Source organism: Gadus morhua, chromosome 19 (genome assembly GCF_902167405.1).
Source record: "Gadus morhua chromosome 19, gadMor3.0, whole genome shotgun sequence".
In the NCBI taxonomy this organism is placed as follows: Eukaryota; Metazoa; Chordata; class Actinopteri; order Gadiformes; family Gadidae; genus Gadus; species Gadus morhua.
Window position 1 is genome coordinate 17,392,366 of NC_044066.1, and position 19,712 is coordinate 17,412,077.

General features: G+C 47.0%; 1 protein-coding gene across 3 annotated transcripts in view; it reads left to right on the forward strand.

Annotated features, from left to right (window-relative positions):
• Positions 1-19,712, forward strand: part of cacna2d1a (calcium channel, voltage-dependent, alpha 2/delta subunit 1a) — a 92,803-nt gene that overhangs the window by 29,209 nt on the left and 43,882 nt on the right. For all 3 annotated transcript variants that reach the window (XM_030341657.1, XM_030341658.1, XM_030341659.1), the window contains exons 4-10: positions 1,224-1,283; positions 2,226-2,261; positions 4,297-4,414; positions 13,067-13,198; positions 13,656-13,725; positions 14,472-14,522; positions 16,465-16,564. In XM_030341657.1, the coding sequence (XP_030197517.1) occupies positions 1,224-1,283; positions 2,226-2,261; positions 4,297-4,414; positions 13,067-13,198; positions 13,656-13,725; positions 14,472-14,522; positions 16,465-16,564 (567 nt within the window). The remainder of the gene's footprint in view (positions 1-1,223; positions 1,284-2,225; positions 2,262-4,296; positions 4,415-13,066; positions 13,199-13,655; positions 13,726-14,471; positions 14,523-16,464; positions 16,565-19,712) is intronic.

A 19,712-nucleotide genomic window follows, 5' to 3' on the forward strand; every position in this document is an offset into this window, starting at 1 on the left:
TTAATTTCGCCCATTTCATTGTGGGAGCTCCTTAATGAAGACACTCTGTACTGCGATATAAACCACCTGTAGCCAAGTCCTTTATCAACATGACTGCTCCTCATAATGACAATCACATCTGCATGCAGTTTACATGAATGCAAAAGCGACAATTAACAGAGCGCTGTGATTGGTTAACTGTGCCTCACAGGAGGTGTGAGATAATTAGGCTAGTGGGTCTAAGAGAATTGGCATAGTGGTCTACTTCGTCTTCAGGGACGCTGCGCACTCGCAAGACAATCTGGCAGAATAATTCTGTGGGTTTCATTTCGAAATCATTAACCGGAATTGATTTGTTTATATATTTACATTCATAATGTAGAACTGCTTGTGTTGTTTTGTGTGGATGTGTACTCCTTTTGTTCTTGTTAACCGAATCTTGTGATTTGATAAAAAAAATACATAATTGAATGAATACATTCGATATTTACTGATCAGAGATTGTGACTGAAATCCGTAGAGCAGAAGCCGCGTGTACAGAGAGAGTGTTCTGCTGTTTCCCAGGGGAAATCAACAGTACAGTGTGTTTCTGGACCAGGTGGACCCCCCCTTGTTATAAACCCATTAACCTACTCATTAGGACCATATCTGGGACATGAAGAAGCATAGCGGGAAGCTAATATTAGCTCGCTAGTGTTAAAGCCAACTGTAGCCTACAATGTTACAACGGTGAGAAAAAAAAAACGGAGGTGTTTTCCCTCTCAAATGTGCTTCTTCTATATCCGGCCAGCACGCCGCTGCCTAGTCATTAATAATATATTAAAAAATAATTAATAATTAAAAAATATATACAGTATATTCTTCTCATAACGGAAATCAGTTTGTACATTAATGAGCCAAAATAAAATAACATGTTGGAAAGATTCTTAAAGGGTCTGAAATTCTGGGTGATTTCTGAATGCATTTTGCCATTGTAGCTCCCAAACAAGATCCTCCTTCAGTTTCCTATATTTTGTAGATCCCAATTCAGATTGTACGCCTTTTTGAAAAAAATAACTAAAAGGGTATGGCTAACACAGTTAGCATGTCATTTATAGCAGCCCGATTGAATTAGTGGTTACATAATAAACCTGACTTGATTTCGAAAGTTCATCTTTGAACCTTGATGAAATAATTGTAATGTTTTCCTCTTTCCGTCTCTCTCTTGTTCTCTTTCTCTCCCCTATTTTCTTTATTTATTTTAGAGACTGGCTTCAGAAGCAGAGAAATATCAGATGGAGCACGAGTGGAGGGATGATTATACGGTAAGGAGATGGCTCTGGGCCAGATCTGCTATAAATCCATTAGCTTTTGCTAGATTACATACAATATAGAACAAGTGCTGCCGAATGTCAATCACGATCCAACGTAATTATCATAATAGGATAGCAAATCTCATTACTAAGACAAAGCCATGATGGCTCCAGATCAAGTCTGGCTTTATATTTTACATATCAGTAGATTATTTGCACCCGTTGTGACACCCATATGTGTGCCCCAACACAAATAAACGCACGCCAACATAAACACACACCAACACACGTTCCGCACTCACACTTACTTTGCCTGTGCACTCCTCAGGCAATAGCTTCCATTAGCTTGTGTATTAAGGAAGTATAACACAGGCCTGCAAATGTATTTTTTATGAATGAACATTTTACAGAAGGCTGAAAAATCGCTGTAACTTTTCTGCCAAATGTAGGCAAACTCAACTTTTTTTTCTGAATATAATGTATTTTGACAACCAATTAATAAATTACAAATTTAGCATTTATACTTAGTTAATTTATAAGAAATGTGTTACACTATCAAGACTTTCTCAATCGATTTGATTGGATTGTTTTTGTGTAAGGTTGAGGACTGAGTTGCTACTTGGGAGCTGATTTAATAGCTTGGCGTTTACTGTATACAGAAGTAGTGGAAGCTGTCAAAATTCCCTATTTGTGTTGCTGCTACTCTTAGCTTGTATAGTGTGAGGTTGTAGGCAGGTGGTGCTTGCCAGTAAACATATACCCCTGGGCAGTTATATGTCAGAAGCTAACCTAGCTTGTTAGCGCCTTGCTAGTGTTTTCACTGACGACAGGAAACAACACAGGAAATTCAACGCAACCTTTTATTGTATACATCTAATACATTCCCGCTGTTATCTTTTGACCTTGTGGCTCACCCGTTTGCATCTCTCTCTGAATCTCTCCCATTTCACACAGGAAGACGAAATTATTTACTACAACTCCAAAGATGGCGTGAGTATGCTTTGCGTTACCCTCCATTACATCTGATCAATCCCGAGTCGTGCATGCGGTGTCCCCCCAACAGCTAAGGCAGAGGGTCTTGGCTGGCCATTGCGTCGTAATAACCATGGCAACCCCATCTGCTTTGCTGGGATAGTGTTAGCACAGAATTATTTACGCACACCCTTATTGCTTATATACACCATTTATCCATATAGCTTAAGCCTCTGGGTTTGTGACCCAGCTCCAAAAGACATTCAAGTGAAGGCTGTGTGTGCATGTCCAGTGTGTGTGTGTTTGTGTGTGTGTGTGTGCGTGTGTCTGTGCATGTGTGCTCGAATAGATGACTCCTGCCACTATTGTATTGGTTTTGCTGCGCTGGATGGGTGAGCGTGGGCGGTGTAGCTCTCTCTATCATGCTCCAGGGGCACTTGAACATGCGTGAGATATCCAATGCCTTCGCTGGCCCTGGAAGTCATCTGTCTGCTCGGATGAGCTGGGATCAACGCCCAATCTCCACCACTGTCCCAGCCTGCATCCCCGGCATAAATAACACACCACACGCGAGCACGGACACACACACACGCACGCACACACACATTGAGAATGCTCTCCCTGCCCTTTCTGTTTTAATGCTTTCAGTGTCTGTTAACTATATTAGGGCAGTTTATACTCGAACATCAGCTGTTTAAATGTCCTTTTACATTAAGCACAGTTGTTCGTTACGATTCCTTCCCACGTTAATAAAATAATTTCATGTCATGGAGTCAAATGAGACTGTACGTGTATAACACATACAACTCTGTTTGTATGTGTTTCTTTGAAGGAGTATTTTTGGTTATTGAACAGGGAAACACCCCAAAAACGAGTCATGAATGAAATCACGAATGTGTTAAAGAATGAATGTCTTAACCGGTGCGACTCTTATTTGAAGATGCAGATTGGATCTGCAGTTTCATTCTGTAACGCGTGTGGCTTTATATTTCTAAAGCGCATTCACAAGTCGACGGAATTGTCAATTAAAAATATTCAGTGGACTTGCTCTTCAATAAATACTGCCACTTAAAGTTGATGAACTATAAAAATATTTGCCTTTCATACTAGAGTTTAACAAAGTGAAGTATTTTATGAGATTAGCCAGTACTTTATTAACTTTAAGAAATAATAATATGTTCTATAAGTAAGGGATAATGCCCGACGAGGTGTCCATTATCAGGAATTAATGGACGACGAAAATAAATTAAGACCATTCATTTATATTTTCATACGTTTTACAATCCAAATTTAAAACTTTTCACAAGCCATAACTTTGTTTCCCTGGTAACGCCTGAGGGTTTGACTAATTCCTGGAACAACCATTACCCTCCCGTAAGGTACTTATGCAACGGATCGTTGTTCACTCCTCCAGTAAATAGGACGGACCTTAGAGCTAACGTTATGCATTGTACATATTTATAATTCGAAATTCGTCCCAGGCTTTATACCACAGATACTCTGGGGTCTATAGCATATAACAGCGTTGTCTGATTACAGTTTAATTCTTTTTTTACAATTTACCAGTTCTAGTTTTCAAGACCGAATCACCGCGCCATTCGTTTCAATGGGAATCGTGACAGTCTATCTATACTTTCAACATAAAGTGTACATATTTATAATTTGAAATTCGTCCCAGCCTTTATAAAACAAATACTATAGGGTCTATAGCATATAAAAGCTTTTTCTGATTACAGTTTAATGCATTTTTTCACAATTTACCAGCTCTCGTTTTGAAGGCTGAACAGACAATTTGACTGGAACTACTTGGCAGGAGTCCGTATATCAGGAGCTAATGCAAACCTGCAGCCATCAGAATCGAGTATTCCCCCAGACCGTGGTATAATAATGATATCTAGCACATAAATCACATCAGATGCCTATTTTCTTTCTAAATGATTTAGTTTCACTTTCACTTGCAGAGCCCTATAGCTCACAGGGAATGGATGGAGGTCCAAACCTCTGGAGGTCGGTTTTAACCGCGTAAAGTCTTAATTGTTTATGTCTCCTACAGATTAACCAGACGAATAAACGCTTTGTCCCAGACGACTTCCAGGACGACCCCGACTTCAAACGGAAGGTGTCCTACAACACCACCGCCGTGCACATCCCCACGGACATATACAATGGCTGTGAGTGACCGGCTGAATCTGCTTTGTGTTTTCTTTTTTTAATGAACGACGTGACCCACGATCTGTCCGGACTCGGGAACTCCGACGTCCATTTATTCGTTGCTGAAGGTACACATGAACAAATAGCTTCCTCTTAGCAAGTGCCATTACTCCAACTCCTCTCTTCCCAAGGGAACCAGAACAAAGGGCATACATACAATATTATAACAAAAATTATTGAAATCAAAGAAATAAAAGACATACCTGAAGGTACACATGAACAAATAGCTTCCTCTTAGCAAGTGCCCTTACTCCAACTCCTCTACGAAACACACAGGGGGGAGGGGAACTAGCATGACTACACGAGGGTCAGGTGCATGCTAGGACATCGCAACAAAACACAAAGTTCCCCAAAACACTGAAATCTATGCATGGATAGATATTTACCCCAGACTTCAATTAAACAATGTATAATCAAAATAACTAATATAATGAATGATAAGCTATAAGATGGTCAAAGATTTGATCACAAAATAAATGTACACACCTCTTCCCAAGGGAACCAGAACAAAGGGAAGGGGGCGCGGGAAACTTATTGGGTTCTCGGGAATGTGGGCGGGAGTACAGAAGGAGGTGGAGCCAAATCAAAGAACAAAATCAAATAGAAAGGGGCACATAAGGCGGCATGGAAAGCTACACTTCAGGTAATAGAACAAAACAAAGGCAATTTTGTGTAATTATGATTTAAGAGATATGACACCCTGTTACGTGAGTACACACACACACACACACACACACACACACACACACACACACACACACACACACACACACACACACACACACACACACACACACACACACACACACACACACACACACACACACCCCTGCATCTCTTACGTGGGTGCAACTCCCCCTCTCTCTCCCTCACACCTGCCCTGTCCAGTGCGGGGGGGTGTAGATTCACACCTTTTATACACGATGACACATCCGCACTCCACACCTGCGTGTTTCTCTTACCTGCCACTCACTGCTACCTTCGCTACTCTCCTGTCTTCTCTTTTCCAGTCTGTCCCTCACCTCCTCACCCTCTCGTTCTCACTCTCGCTCTCGCTCTCTCTGTCGGCTGTAATGTCCACTTTTTCAGTCCTCACTCTCCTGACACAAAACCTAGCCTCCAAGCGCTCGCTCTCTCTCTCTCTCTCTCTCTCTCTCTCTCTCTCTCTCTCTCTCTCTCTCTCTCTCTCTCTCTCTCTCTCTCTCTCTCTCTCTCTCCTCTCTCTCTCTCTCTCTCTCTCTCTCTCTCTCTCTCTCTCTCTCTCTCTCTCTCTCTCTCTCTCTCCCCCCCCCCCCCCTTGGTTGCCCGCCCGGGCCGACCTAGGCCACTCCAGGCTATATATAACCCAGCTCTCGACCGGGCAGTGGTCGACCAGATAGCGCCCTGCCCTCCCTGTCACCGGGTTCACCAGCTGGTCCTCGCATTCCCACACACACTGGAACCTCCGTCCTCCTGTCCCGCCCCACTCAACGGCCCTGCCACCACTGATACTGAGGGTTCAATGTCTGGGAGTGGAGTTCACTTCTGATGTTTCCCAAAGGATGGAAAGACAGCATGTTTTAATAAAAAATGCAAGTTTATTTGCGTATGCACAAACAATAACAAAAAGCCGCTAAGCATTCGGTTCGTCGTTATAAGAGTACCGAACTGACATTGAGACATTAAAAGTGTTTTCCAAAGGTATTTAAATAACACGAGGTAACGCTTCAGGTAGTCAACCGGGGGTCACGGAGAAACACGTCAGCGACAGCGCCATCTGTGTTTAAACTTGTGTTACTGCAGTTGCCGGCAGTCATTCGAGCCAATCGGATATACAGTAGCATCAGCGATGACATTCATTTGGGCCGGCGATCCAAAAGGTTTGGGTCCAACACGCTGCTTTTACCTTTTAAGACGGTCTAATGCAGTGCAGCTTGGGCGCACTTTGACATAACTGAAGCAAATTGGCAAAGCGATGGCGTATTCGTCGGGGTGTGCTGGAGGGAGGATACTGCCCAAAGTTTGCGCTCTAGTCTATTTTTTTCCTTGTCTTTATTTCGACCCTGACTTGAGCCTGACCGATTCCCCCCCGAGCCCCCAGCCCCACGAACCCTGAATTATTCTCAGCGGAGCGCGGCATCCCCCAGACACTCTGCGTCTGGGGGTCTGCTGGACCCACATAAACAAGACCCCATACCGGCTGAACCACATCCGCCGGATTAACATCGACGTCGGAATGTTGTCGTGTTCGATCCGTGGGTCGGTTTCCAGAGTGACGCGTGTTTTGTCGACGGCTAATCACGTGGTCAGGGAGGTCCTCGCCCACGCTCGCCCTGCCTGGTGTTCCACGCCCCCCCCCCCTCCCCCCTGTCGACTTTGCGGGGGGACCAGGGGGGTGGCGGCGGCCTGACGCCAGTCCGCGTGGCGGCAGGGGGCGGGCTGAGGGTGGTGGCGCTTGTTTAATTTGGGTGTTGGATGTGTGTGAGCCTTGTATGGCGCAGGCAGGCTGCTCTCTTCCTGTTAGGGGAGCGTGTGAGGGCCTAACGCTCAGGGTCTGCCCGGTGGGGTCCCTGCTCTGCTTTGTGCCTGATGTGTTTATTTATACGCTGCATATGGCCGCTGCAAAGTCCCCTGCTTAGGAGAGTGATGAAGGCCAAATGAGGGTTTAGCAGAGAGACACACACACACACACACACACACACACACACACACACACACACACACACACACACACACATTGCGTCACAGCCCTGAGAGCTTAATCATCGGACTGCAGGACACCGATGGGTACAGCATGTCCAGTGTTAGAAACACACACACACATACACACACACACACACGCGCTAGACAAGCACAGTACTGGTCATTATTCTTGGAGTAAACATAAACCCACTGATACACAAAATGACATCCAGGCCATGGACACACACACACACACACACACGCACACACACACACACACACACACACACACACACACACACACACACACACACACACACACACACACACACACACACACACACACACACACACACACACACACACACAGGGTGGAAGAGTGAACACCACAAAGCGAGAGAGACAGTAAAGGCTGTGAATGCTGGGGGTTGACGACATCAATGCCGTCTCCGTGAGGCTGATGCGATGTGACCGCGAGGCCAGCGGAGGCGGGGCGATGACTGCATTCAAGAGAAGAACATGAAGTCCAGCATTAGGCCTCTGCAGGAAGGTTTTACTTATGCTGAAGGAGTGGCTCGCTGACGGATGCACCGCCTGCCTGCGTGCGTCTCGGCCTCTCGATCCGAGCGGTGAGCGACTTTAACGGGGAAACGCTTTGAGACCCGTTTGGAGGGACAGCGGCCGACTGCCCGAGCGCATTTTTGTCATTTTCAAAAATGGCCGAATGTTCTTGTCTATTTTTACCATAAATGAGTCTAACCATGAGTGAGGGGTGTGCATTCGCTGGGGCGGGGGGATGGAGGGAGGGCTTGGAGGGTGTAGAGAGGGAGGATTGGTTGTCCTTTTACTAATGTGATTCATCGTTGTCTCTCATTTTCTCCCTTCCTCGCTCACTCCGTGCACCCCTCTTCTATTTCTGCCTCTCTCTCTCTTCATACCTTTCTCTCGAATTTCTCTCTCTCTGACACATCGGTAGGTGACCTCTGACCTCGTGTCCTTTTCTCACCCATTCATTCCCTTTTGCCCATTGCCATCCCACCGTATTTCTGTCCTTCAGTTCATCATGAAGGCATTAATGTCCTGTCCTCTCCTTATATGTATGGCTCTCTCTCTCTCTCTCTCTCTCTCTCTCTCTCTCTCTCTCTCTCTCTCTCTCTCTCTCTCTCTCTCTCTCTCTCTCTCTCTCTCTCTCTCTCTCTCTCTCTCTCTCTCTCTCTCTCTCTCTCTCTCTCTCTCTCTCTCTCTCTCTCTCTGTCTCTCTGTGTCTGTGTGTCGCTTTCTCGGTTGTGCTGCCACATTGATGCAACTCTGGCTGTCTGGGACTGCCAGCGTTGCCATGACGATGTTTCTGCAAGTGTGCGTTTGTTTGTGTGGGTTTTTTTTGGTTTGTGTGTGGTCCTGTATCTTTATGTTGAATGTCTGATGACCTTTTCCATAAACACCTTCACTCACACACACACACACGCACGCACACTCTCTCTGCTGTAATTTGCATGAACTCAAACAAACACACACTCACACAAACATGCACACCCACACACCGGAAGAGGGCCGATCCTGAAAGGTTGTATTACTTACTTTTGTCCACTGTGTCACCCTTGTGATTTTATTTACTGCTTCAATGGAGAGACAGAGGGGAACGGAGAGAGGGCGAGACACTAAAGGGTTTTGTCCCTCTCCTCTAGCATATTTCTTCTTTCTTCTCTCCTTCTTCTCTCCTTCACCTTCTCTCACACCCTCATCTGGCGCACCACTCCCCCCTTTCTCCTCTCCCATCCCTCCCTCCCTCCCCACCTCCTGCTCTCCTCTCCTATCCTCTCGTCTCTCACTCCTCCCTCCATCCCTCAGTCCTTTTCTTCCCTCTCTCCGCCTTTGCCTCTGCTCCTGTCTTTTCTCCCTCTCCTCCCCCTCCCTCATTCTCTCCCTCCCTCTACCTCCTTCCCTCCTCCCTCACCTCTCCCTCCCCTCCTCCGACCTTGTCCTCTCCCTCCCTGCCTCCTTCCTCCCTCTACCTCCCTCCCTCCTCCCTCACCTCTCCCTCCCCTCCCTCTCCCTCCTCCCACTCTCTTCCTTTACTGTTGATTGGAATCTATTCCCCTGCTGCTCCAGTGAGGGTGGCCCGGCAGGACAAAAAAAAGGTGTGTGTGTGTGTGTGTGTGTGTGTGTGTGTGTGTGTGTGTGTGTGTGTGTGTGTGTGTGTGTGTGTGTGTGTGTGTGTGTGTGTGTGTGTGTGTGTGTGTGTGTGTGTGTGTGTGTGTGTGACGGACAGAGAGAGAGAGGGAGAGGGAGACGAGGGACAGACCGAGAAAGAGACTCACGGGTGGCTGAGGGCATTACTCAACCGTGTACGGAGGTGTGTGTGTGTGTGTTGGGACTGAATGGCTCTGTATGTGTTGTTTTTACTCTCATTAGGAAGACGAGGGTGTGGCACCTGTCATGCGCACACACATGCGCACACACATGCGCACAAGGATATTTTGTGAGTCCGTGGGGTTTATGGTCAATGCTGTGAAGCTCAGGATACAGGGGAAGTGTGTGTGTGTGTGTGTGTGTGTGTGTGTGTGTGTGTGTGTGTGTGTGTGTGTGTGTGTGTGTGTGTGTGTGTGTGTGTGTGTGTGTGTGTGTGTGTGTGTGTGTGTGTGTGTTCAGATACATTATCAATGATACTCTATTGATTCAGATACCATTTCAATGCTACTATATTTCCAAGTATAATTTTCTATCCATCAAATATTTCCTATGAACTGAGAAGTAGAGCTGTTGTTATATTATGTCTTTAAACAACAGGTGGATTTGAATAGTAGACATTTAGAGATTTATAAATACAAACACAAAGAAATGTGTGTGTCTTATCGGTTTTTCATCAATATCGATTCAAACTATCCGTATTCATTACATCAAACAGATGTCCCTGTAGCTTTCCTCCTGGGTCTCCTTCTCCTCACTTCCTTCTGCCTTTCTCCCTCCATTTCCCTCCTTTTCTCCTTTATTCCAATCACCTTACATACAATTTCGGGTATTTGTAGCTTGGTAAATGTGTGAATGTGTGTGTGCGCGCATGCAGTCTGTATGTGTGTGTGTGTGTGTGTGTGTGTGTGTATGCATGTACGTTTGCGTGCGTGCGTGTGGTCATGATTTGTGAGTTTCTGTTTGTTTGTGTGTGTGCGTATGTTTTTGTGTGTGCGTGCGTGTGTCTCGGTGTCAGTGTGTGTGTGTGTGTGTGTGTGTGTGTTTGTGTGTCTGTGTCCACGTTTTAACTGTGTGTGTCTCTGTGTCAGTGCCAGTGTGCGTGTGTGTGTGACAGCAGCAGCGGGTTTATTGAGTGGATGGTCCTCCCTGATGTGCTGATTATTGGGTTTCCTGTCAGCTGCCTGCCCTGTAATCACCCTGAGGGACACCCGGGCACTGAGAGCTCCCAGCCGGCCGCCAGCGAAGGCACGACACCGGCACGGCCTGGTACCCAAAGCCTCCCCTTCTCCATCCCTCCCCCTTCCCCTCACCGTCCTCCTCAGCACTGATGAACCTTATTAACGGAGTACCCTAGAGACACTTATTCCAGAAGTACAGAGTCGTGATGAGGATTATTCCAGGTGCATAACGTGACTCAGAAGCACAATGAGATGTAAATATGGACTCAAATTGCCCTCTATGGGTTAAATGGACGCCAGTGCATGAGTGAGCTGTTTTATCAGCCTCTCTTGGTCACCAGCCCCCGCCTAGAGCCACTGAGGCTGCCAGGTGATTACACGCAGATGGATCTCGGCCGTGAGTCAGTTCTCCTTGGGGAGGGTCCAGGTGACCAAGTGGCGATGAGGCGGGATCGAACCGGATGGTGTTGAGTGGATGGAGAGGCGTGAGGATGAGGGATGTCCCCCCTGACTGATTGGTCTCTGGGGGGGGGGGGGGGGGGGTAGTTCTGAGTGACCCGGGTCTGATGGATCCCCTCTGTCGCTCATTAGTGATGAAGTACGGGCACACGGAGGAACATACCCACACAAACATGCACGCACGTGCTCACATACACGCCTACGGACCCGTTCCCACTGAAATGTACATCGTAGTATAGCTACGCAGAAGCACACATTATTTCTCTCACAGAAAAAAGAAACAATTGTGTGCATGCGCACTCAAACACGCACACATTGCTCCTCAAGTACACACTTTAGTATAGGTAAGCATAAACATTATTTCCCTCCCACAAACAAAATATACTGGCAAGGGAAAACCCACGTACTCTCTCGCCCTCACTCACTCGTTCACGCACACACAGACAGTGCAAACACTTCTGCAGTCCCCTGGGAGGTGGGATGGGCGGCTGACAGAGAGGGTTGCCAAGGCGATCCCTGCTCCTGGGAGGGGGGGGGGGGGGGGCGTGGTCCAGCGACGCGTGGCTGTGATGAGATGGACGTGTCCAGGGGGACGGTGCTTTGATTAATCCCGTCCGCCGGCTCACCTTCGATCAGAGACTTCTTTTTTTCTCGGCTTCGCTTCCACTCTTGTTGTTACGGTCTGAGCAGTGTGTGTGTGTGTGTGTGTGTGTGTGTGTGTGTGTGTTGTGGTTTAGAGCTTCTGATTGGCTGTCTGTAACCATTTCTGAAATAGATATAAATAAATAGATAAATAGAACTTGACTTTTATAACCCCATGTCTACAGATACACACTATTGTTGTTACCATACTAAACAGACACACCTGGACAGGTGTTGTAAACTAGCATGTATGCTAATACACTTAGAGAAATTCCTCTGGTTCATCCAATGAAATTTTCATCTCCATGTAAAATAAAATAAAAACACATTTTCTTACAGACTTTTTGGCCATAGCATCCAGTGATGAAACAAAGCCGTTAATACACAGTGTCGTGCCATCCAACCAAACATCAACCAATACATCACCCCTTAAATCCTTCTGTCATGCACCTTTATATTCCTTTGAATGTCATGGCAACACAGATCGGCAACATCCATGCAGAGCAGTTCCAACAAGTGATCAGCGAGTTCCCTGGCTGAGACAGTCTCCCCCCTGACTCAGACGTCACGCAGACGAGCCTTTGGGGGGGGGCTCCAGCCCTTAAAGAGTAACAGTCACGCTCGGCAGTTCTCTTATATAAGACGGTACTGCTTCATGTGACGGATGGGGAGGAAATCAGGGTCTGCGACATCAATTCCGTTTCTTCGAAAACATTGGTCTACGTTGGTCTGACGAAGATTAGAGGATTAAAAATCTATATATATATATATATATATATATATATATATATATATCGTAGGGCGACTGACATTTTGAGTTTGTGTGTGTGAGGTGGATCTGTTCTTCTGCTTTGCGGTTTCGACTTTAGCATTCAATGCAACAATCTTTCAACAAAAACCCAATATACTCACGGCCCCGTGGGCAGAGTAGACCGATGGCGCCGTTGAACTCGGGCCAAAGACAACACTGTCGGTTTCCTCGCTCTTCATCAGATTCTCAGGATGTCTTCTTTCCTTCTTCATTAATATGTGAACAGCATGTACACGTTGGTTTGATTCGCTTTCTAGTGATTTTGTCTGTTTGATTTTGAACGGGAGGCTTCCTGATATACAGTAGGTAGGCAGTGTAGTGAAGCAACGTCTTGGCTGCAGCTAGGGTTCTCAAGAGGTCAAAGGTCAGGAGTGAATGCCTATTCCTGTGCTGAACAGTGTAGGGTCTACCAGAGCAATGCACGATGTTTACTCTCATCCAAAGCAACGGCGAAAGAGAAGGGCTCATCTTATCAATACGGGCTGCGGTCTACTTCAGGATCAGCATGTAACTATGTACTCATAATGATTTTCCCGTGTGTGTGTGTGTGTGTGTGTGTGTGTGTGTGTGTGTGTGTGTGTGTGTGTGTGTGTGTGTGTGTGTGTGTGTGTGTGTGTGTGTGTGTGTGTGTGTGTGTGTGTGTGTGTGTGCGCGCGCGTGTGTGCGTGCAGCCACCATCGTGCTGAATGAGCTGAACTGGACCGAGGCGTTGGAGGATGTGTTCCGCAAGAACAAAGAGGAGGACCCCTCTCTGCTGTGGCAGGTGTTCGGCTCTGCCACCGGATTGGCTCGCTTCTTCCCAGGTGAGTGTCTCTGTAGCCAATCAGAGGCCTGTCTCTTTAGCCAATCAGAGGACTGTCTCTGTAGCCAATCAGAGGCATGTCTCTGTAGCCAATCAGAGGACAGTCTCTGTAGCCAATCAGAGGACTGTCTCTGAAGCCAATCAGAGGACGGTCTCTGTAGCCAATCAGAGGACGGTCTCTGTAGCCAATCAGAGGACGGTCTCTGTAGCCAATCAGAGGCCTGTCTCTGTAGCCAATCAGAGGCCTGTCTCTGTAGCCAATCAGAGGCCTGTCTCTGTAGCCAATCAGAGGCCTGTCTCTAGCCAATCAGAGGCCTGTCTCTGTAGCCAATCAGAGGACGGTCTCTGTAGCCAATCAGAGGCCTGTCTCTGTAGCCAATCAGAGGCCTGTCTCTCTCAGGTCTGCCCATAGGACACCATTGAAACGTTGTTTCTGTTGACTTCAATCCCCTCCCCAGCGTCCCCCTGGATGGACTCCAGTAAGACCCAGCAGAAGATCGACCTGTACGACGTGCGCAGGCGGCCCTGGTGAGACTGGTGTCTGATTATTATTATTATGGGATAGAACCGAGTCTCATTAAACTGCCTGATGTTACTGAGATTAGTGAGCCTCATGTAAACCAGGCTCACAGAGCGCACCTGTTCTGTTGAACACACACTAATGCAAACACACACACACACACACACACACATTCAAACAGATACACATCCACTCAAAGACGCACATGTATACACACATGCATGCACTCATGCATGCACACACACATAGTTACATGCGCACACACACAAAGACACACGCACACTTTAATCTCATCAGGGGAATGGGATGATTAAAGGGTGGTGGGTTTCAAAGGGTTGTGCGCACAAAAGCTTTGTGATGCTGTCGGGACATTCAGCAATACTCCTTTAACGCTGTCATGTAACCTCACCACGTTCACCTACTGGGCTGGCCTGTAAACAGTTTTCAAGTTTCTTGTGTTAATCGGGGGATACATTAAGGACGCGGTGCCGGTAGGAATGAAATCAAGGCGAGATTTATAGAAACACAAACACAGAGTGATGTTCGTCCGCTTTGAGCCAGACACGGAAGTTGGCGAGCAAAGTGGATATTAAATATATGGAAATGGAAGAAAGTTTAGGGCTTTTCTAATAAAAGTGTGTGTGTGTGTGTGTGTGTGTGTGTGTGTGTGTGTGTGTGTGTGTGTGTGTGTGTGTGTGTGTGTGTGTGTGTGTGTGTGTGTGTGTGTGTGTGTGTGTGTGTTTTGACTCACCAGGTACATCCAGGGAGCAGCCTCTCCAAAGGACATGCTGATCCTGGTGGATGCGTGAGTGCCGACCTTGTGATTCAGCGGTTGTTTATTTCTACGGTCCATTCCCATTTCATTCGAACACGCCAGGAGTGATGAGGGGGAGTTCACTGTTCACTCTCAACGCTCGTCCAAAGCCAAAACGACCACCGTTTAGTCATAATGCCAACGATGTTATTCATAGCTTCACTGTTTATTCCTCTCATTAACACCTGGAATTAGAGCAGACATTCAGGGTAGCCTGGACTTGAGGCTCTTTCAGTTTTTGTGAGAAGCGGTTGCTGAAGTGTGCAAGCGTCACGACCAGCGATACCGATTATTGATTATCAAGCTTCCTGCTTCGGACATCTTCAGATTGAGTGTGATTGATGGGTTTCAATTTGCCACTCTATATCAGCTCTGTATTTATTACAACTATATATTTTTTTCATCATCCATAAAGCAAAAGTAATTTAACATCATTAATCTTATAGGGCCGGGGGATAAAGTGCACTCCAGAATGGATTTTCTGGCGTAGCTCCAAGGACTTAATTAGAAAGCAGCTCTGTGAAATATCAGATGTAAGCAAACTCAAGTTGTAGTTTCTCTAACGAAATTATTTCACAAAATGTCAGACAGAACAGAACTGTTTTTTGTCGCTTTTTACGTGCTGGAAGCCACAAAGAGCTGTATTTAGACTCCTGCTTGGAATCATATCAGTTCCATTTCCAGGCAAAGGGACAATGCGGTGTAAAATACCGTTAAAGTCAGAAGGTGTCTTTGTTTGGACCCTGAATAACGAGGTAGTGGCTCAACGTGTGCCCCCGTGCAGCAGCTTTCGATCCGTATGATAGCTCATTAGTGGAGATACTGTGAATGCAACTCAACTCGTGTCGTTATTGTGGGCTAATGATGCTAGCCCTTTTGTTGGTTATTCGCCATGTATCATGCATGTCTTGTTGCCGCACTTTAAATCTAACTTGATCTCTTGAATGACTCATTCATGGATTTTTACCGTGTGTGTGTGTGTGTGTGTGTGTGTGTGTGTGTGGTGATGCATCAAGAGATGTGCGTGGATGGGGTAAATTATCCATCCATAAGATCATTAATTTGATTATTATTTATAAGTGAGAGTTAATGAGTATGGATCACATTCTGAACTAGAGTACTTGAAGAGGAGCCATTAGGCTCTGCTATCCCCGGTCTGGAGAGTATTGCTCAATCAACTCGGTTTCTACGGGGAAATACTGGAAAAGATGGACATTCACTATTCACTATTAATCTGAATCTTGATTGAACGTGATTGGTCCATGTCGATGTTGTTGATATTGATTTCTTCCACCAGACCCGTTTGAAGCAGGCCTCCCCTTTAACGTGGCCTCACAGCGACCTCCCCTTTAATGCGGCCTCACAGCGACCTCCCCTTTAACGTGGCCTCACAGCGACCTCCCCTTTAACGAGGCCTCACAGCGACCTCCCCTTTAACGCGGCCTCACAGCGACCTCCCCTTTAACGTGGCCTCACAGCGACCTCCCCTTTAACGAGGCCTCACTGCGTCCTTCCCTTTAACGTGGCCTCACAGCGACCTCCCCTTTAACGCGGCCTCACAGCGACCTCCCCTTTAACGTGGCCTCACAGCGACCTCCCCTTTAACGAGGCCTCACAGCGACCTCCCCTTTAACGCTGCTCTCTCCGCCCTCCCCTTTAACGCGGCCTCACAGCGACCTCCCCTTTAACGCGGCCTCACTGCGACCTCCCCTTTAACGCGGCCTCACTGCGACCTCCCCTTTAACGTGGCCTCACTGCGACCTCCCCTTTAACGTGGCCTCACTGCGACCTCCCCTTAACGCGGCCTCACAGCGACCTCCCCTTTAACGCTGCTCTCTCCGCCCTCCCCTTTAACGCGGCCTCACTGCGACCTCCCCTTTAACGCGGCCTCACAGCGACCTCCCCTTTAACGCTGCTCCTTCTCCCCCCGTAGGAGCGGCAGCGTGTCAGGCCTCACCCTGAAGCTGATCCGGACGTCGGTCAGCGAGATGCTGGAGACGCTCTCTGACGACGACTACGTCAACGTGGTGTCTGTAGGTACACACACACACACACACACCTGTAGGTACACACACACACACACACCTGTAGGTACACACACACACACACACACCTGTAGGTACACACACACACACCTGTAGGTAGACACATGGCCTGTCTCACACCTGTAGGTCCACACACACACGGCCTGTCTCACACCTGTAGGTCCACACACACACGGCCTGACTCACACCTGTATGTACACACACGGCCTGACTCACACCTGTAGGTCCACACACACACGGCCTGACTCACACCTGTATGTACACACACGGCCTGACGCACACCTGTAGGTAGACACATGGCCTGTCTCACACCTGTAGGTCCACACACACACGGCCTGTCTCACACCTGTAGGTACACACACACACGACTTGACTCACACCTGTAGGTACACACACGGCCTGTCTCACACCTGTAGGCACACACACACACGGCCTGTCTCACACCTGTAGGTACACACACACACGGCCTGTCTCACACCTGTAGGCACACACACACACGGCCTGTCTCACACCTGTAGGTACACACACACACGGCCTGTCTCACACCTGGACTCCACTGAAGCGATCCACGCTTCAGTATCGGCATTTAAAGTTATAGTGTAGTTTATTTGTGTTTATAACCGCATGCCTTTTCATGCTCATACACAGATGTTGTGTGTGTGTGTGTGTGTGTGTGTGTGTGTGTGTGTGTGTGTGTGTGTGTGTGTGTGTGTGTGTGTGTGTGTGTGTGTGTGTGTCTGTGTGTGTGTGTGGAAAAGCCAGTGACCTCTTTGAGCTAATGTAGCGTGGCAGTAAACTGACAGATCTTTATCATTTGTGTGCAATCATTTGTGCTCAAGTGCATTTAGTTTGCACATACTATATGCTTAGAGTGTGTGTGTGTGTGTGTGTGTTTGGCTGTTTTCTGTCTGTACATGACCAACAGGAGATGTGAGTGTGTGAGACATAGAGTGGGAGGGAAAGAGTGCATCTCTTTGACCTCACTGTGCAAATACCCAGGTCCAGCAAACGCCCCCAAGGAATGGATGGGAGCTGGTCTATGAATATATAGAATGGAAACATGCGCCCCCAGTGGCTCAGTCGTATTACTGCAGGGACACACGTTCACTAATATTACTAGACATGTCCTTTTACTGACCCGAAAGAAACAGGAGTTTGTTGAATCCGCAATAAAGTACATCAGTGTACGTCAAAGATAAGGCTCTTCATGAAGTCATGTTCTGAACCTCAACATTAGTCCTAAACATAAAATAGAGAGTTTGAGTTATGAATAGAAGGCAAGTGACTGAAGACAAACAGTCCCTCACAGGAAACCCATATTCTCCCCAGAGTTCCTTCTCAACAGTATTTCCGAGGGCTTATTTCAAAGCTTGTGGTTGCCTTTTGCTGAGGTGGTCCGCGTTTCCTCCATGCTCAGTGAAATGTGAAGCCTTTTGAGGCAGCAGCGAGCACTCACTGACTCAGGTCAGAGCTCTGAGATCCATTAGTGAATGGACAATGTATAGACCTTGTCTGTTCTCCCCGTCTTGTTATGTTTCTTAAATTCTTTTTTTCCTTTTGTCCTTTCTCATATCTCTCTCTCTCTCTCTCTCTCTCTCTCTCTCTCTCTCTCTCTCTCTCTCTCTCTCTCTCTCTCTCTCTCTCTCTCTCTCTCTCTCTCTCTCTCTCTCTCTCTCTCTCTCTCTCTCTCTCCTGTCTTCTCTCTCTCTCTCTCTCCTGTCTTCTCTCTCTCTCTCTCTCTCTCTCTCTCTCTCTCTCTCTCTCTCTCTCTCTCTCTCTCTCTCTCTCTCTCTCTCTCTCTCTCTCTCTCTCTCTCTCTCTCTCTCTCTCTCTCTCTCCTGTCTTCTCTCTCTCTCCTGTCTTCTCTCTCTCTCTCTCTCCTTGTCTCTCTCTCTCTCTCTCTCTCTCTCTCTCTCTCTCTCTCTCTCTCTCTCTCTCTCTCTCTCTCTCTCTCTCTCTCCTTTATCTCTTTGTCAATTGGTTGTACCTGACTTGGTAACACTTAAAGCCCCGGTCATTTTTGAATCCTCTGATAGTGTTGATAGAGTCAAAGGAGAACGGACCCCCAAGTTGTAGACTGGTCTGGTTCAGATTACTCTGATTGGCTAAACGCATGCCATGGCCCGCCCCTGGAATAACAAGACAGCATTTTGTCAAGGCAGTTCAAGGCGTGTGCTTCTCTTTTGAGGTACATGTAGCCCTAGCAACCAGAAATATACTTCTCCTCCCTTAATGCTGTGTCAATTATGATGTATCAAACTTTTTAGCATAATTTCCTGTCCTCCTATCAGCCCTTGGATCTTGAGAGGAACCGATTCAGGAAAATTATGCTTTCTTTTCATATAGAAATTAAAAAAGCAGGCTTCTAAATGTTCTGCAGATGTGTACTGGGATGCAATTGGTATCAGGATGCCCCCCCCGCCCCAAACCTCCCAACTCTCTCCCTGAACGTTTGTTCTTCTCTCTGTTCCACTCCCTCTCTTCCTTCGTAATGGACCTGCACAAATGCTTTTCTCTCCTTCCAGTTAGCTTTTGATATGAATCGGGTGGAAGGGGGGGGGGGCCTTTTGTGTATTTTCTAATTACATTTTCTTTCCATTTCCTCAATAAAAGTGAGGGCTTGTGTTTTTGTTTAGAGCGGTCCGACTAGCTAACTCAAAGCCCTGTTGACTGCTTATTAAATTACAGAGAGATGCTGGGTTATAAGTATATTGGTGGCTCGGAGCCAGCATCCCAAAGAAAATCTCCTCCATTGTACTGCAGATATTTCAGCTGGAGATGCTGCCGTAGTTCCCAAGCAGCGCGGGGGGGTTGAGCGGGGGTGGATGTTGTCTGAACTCTTGTTGGTTTTCAAAGTAAAGGCCAGGACATGTAAATGCAGTAAATGTCACCAGGTAGATTTAAATATTTGAATTCCTCTTTCTTTCTTTTTCATTCCCTCCCTGCTTGCCTTCTCTCAAATGCAGAATCATGCACAAAAGCATTCCAGCAGATATATCAAATTTTCCTGACGTTGCAAGTTATGCCATGTTGCCTTAGTATAGAGATTGGGTAACGCAAGGCCACACACACACACACACACACACACACACACACACACACACACACACACACACACACACACACACACACACAC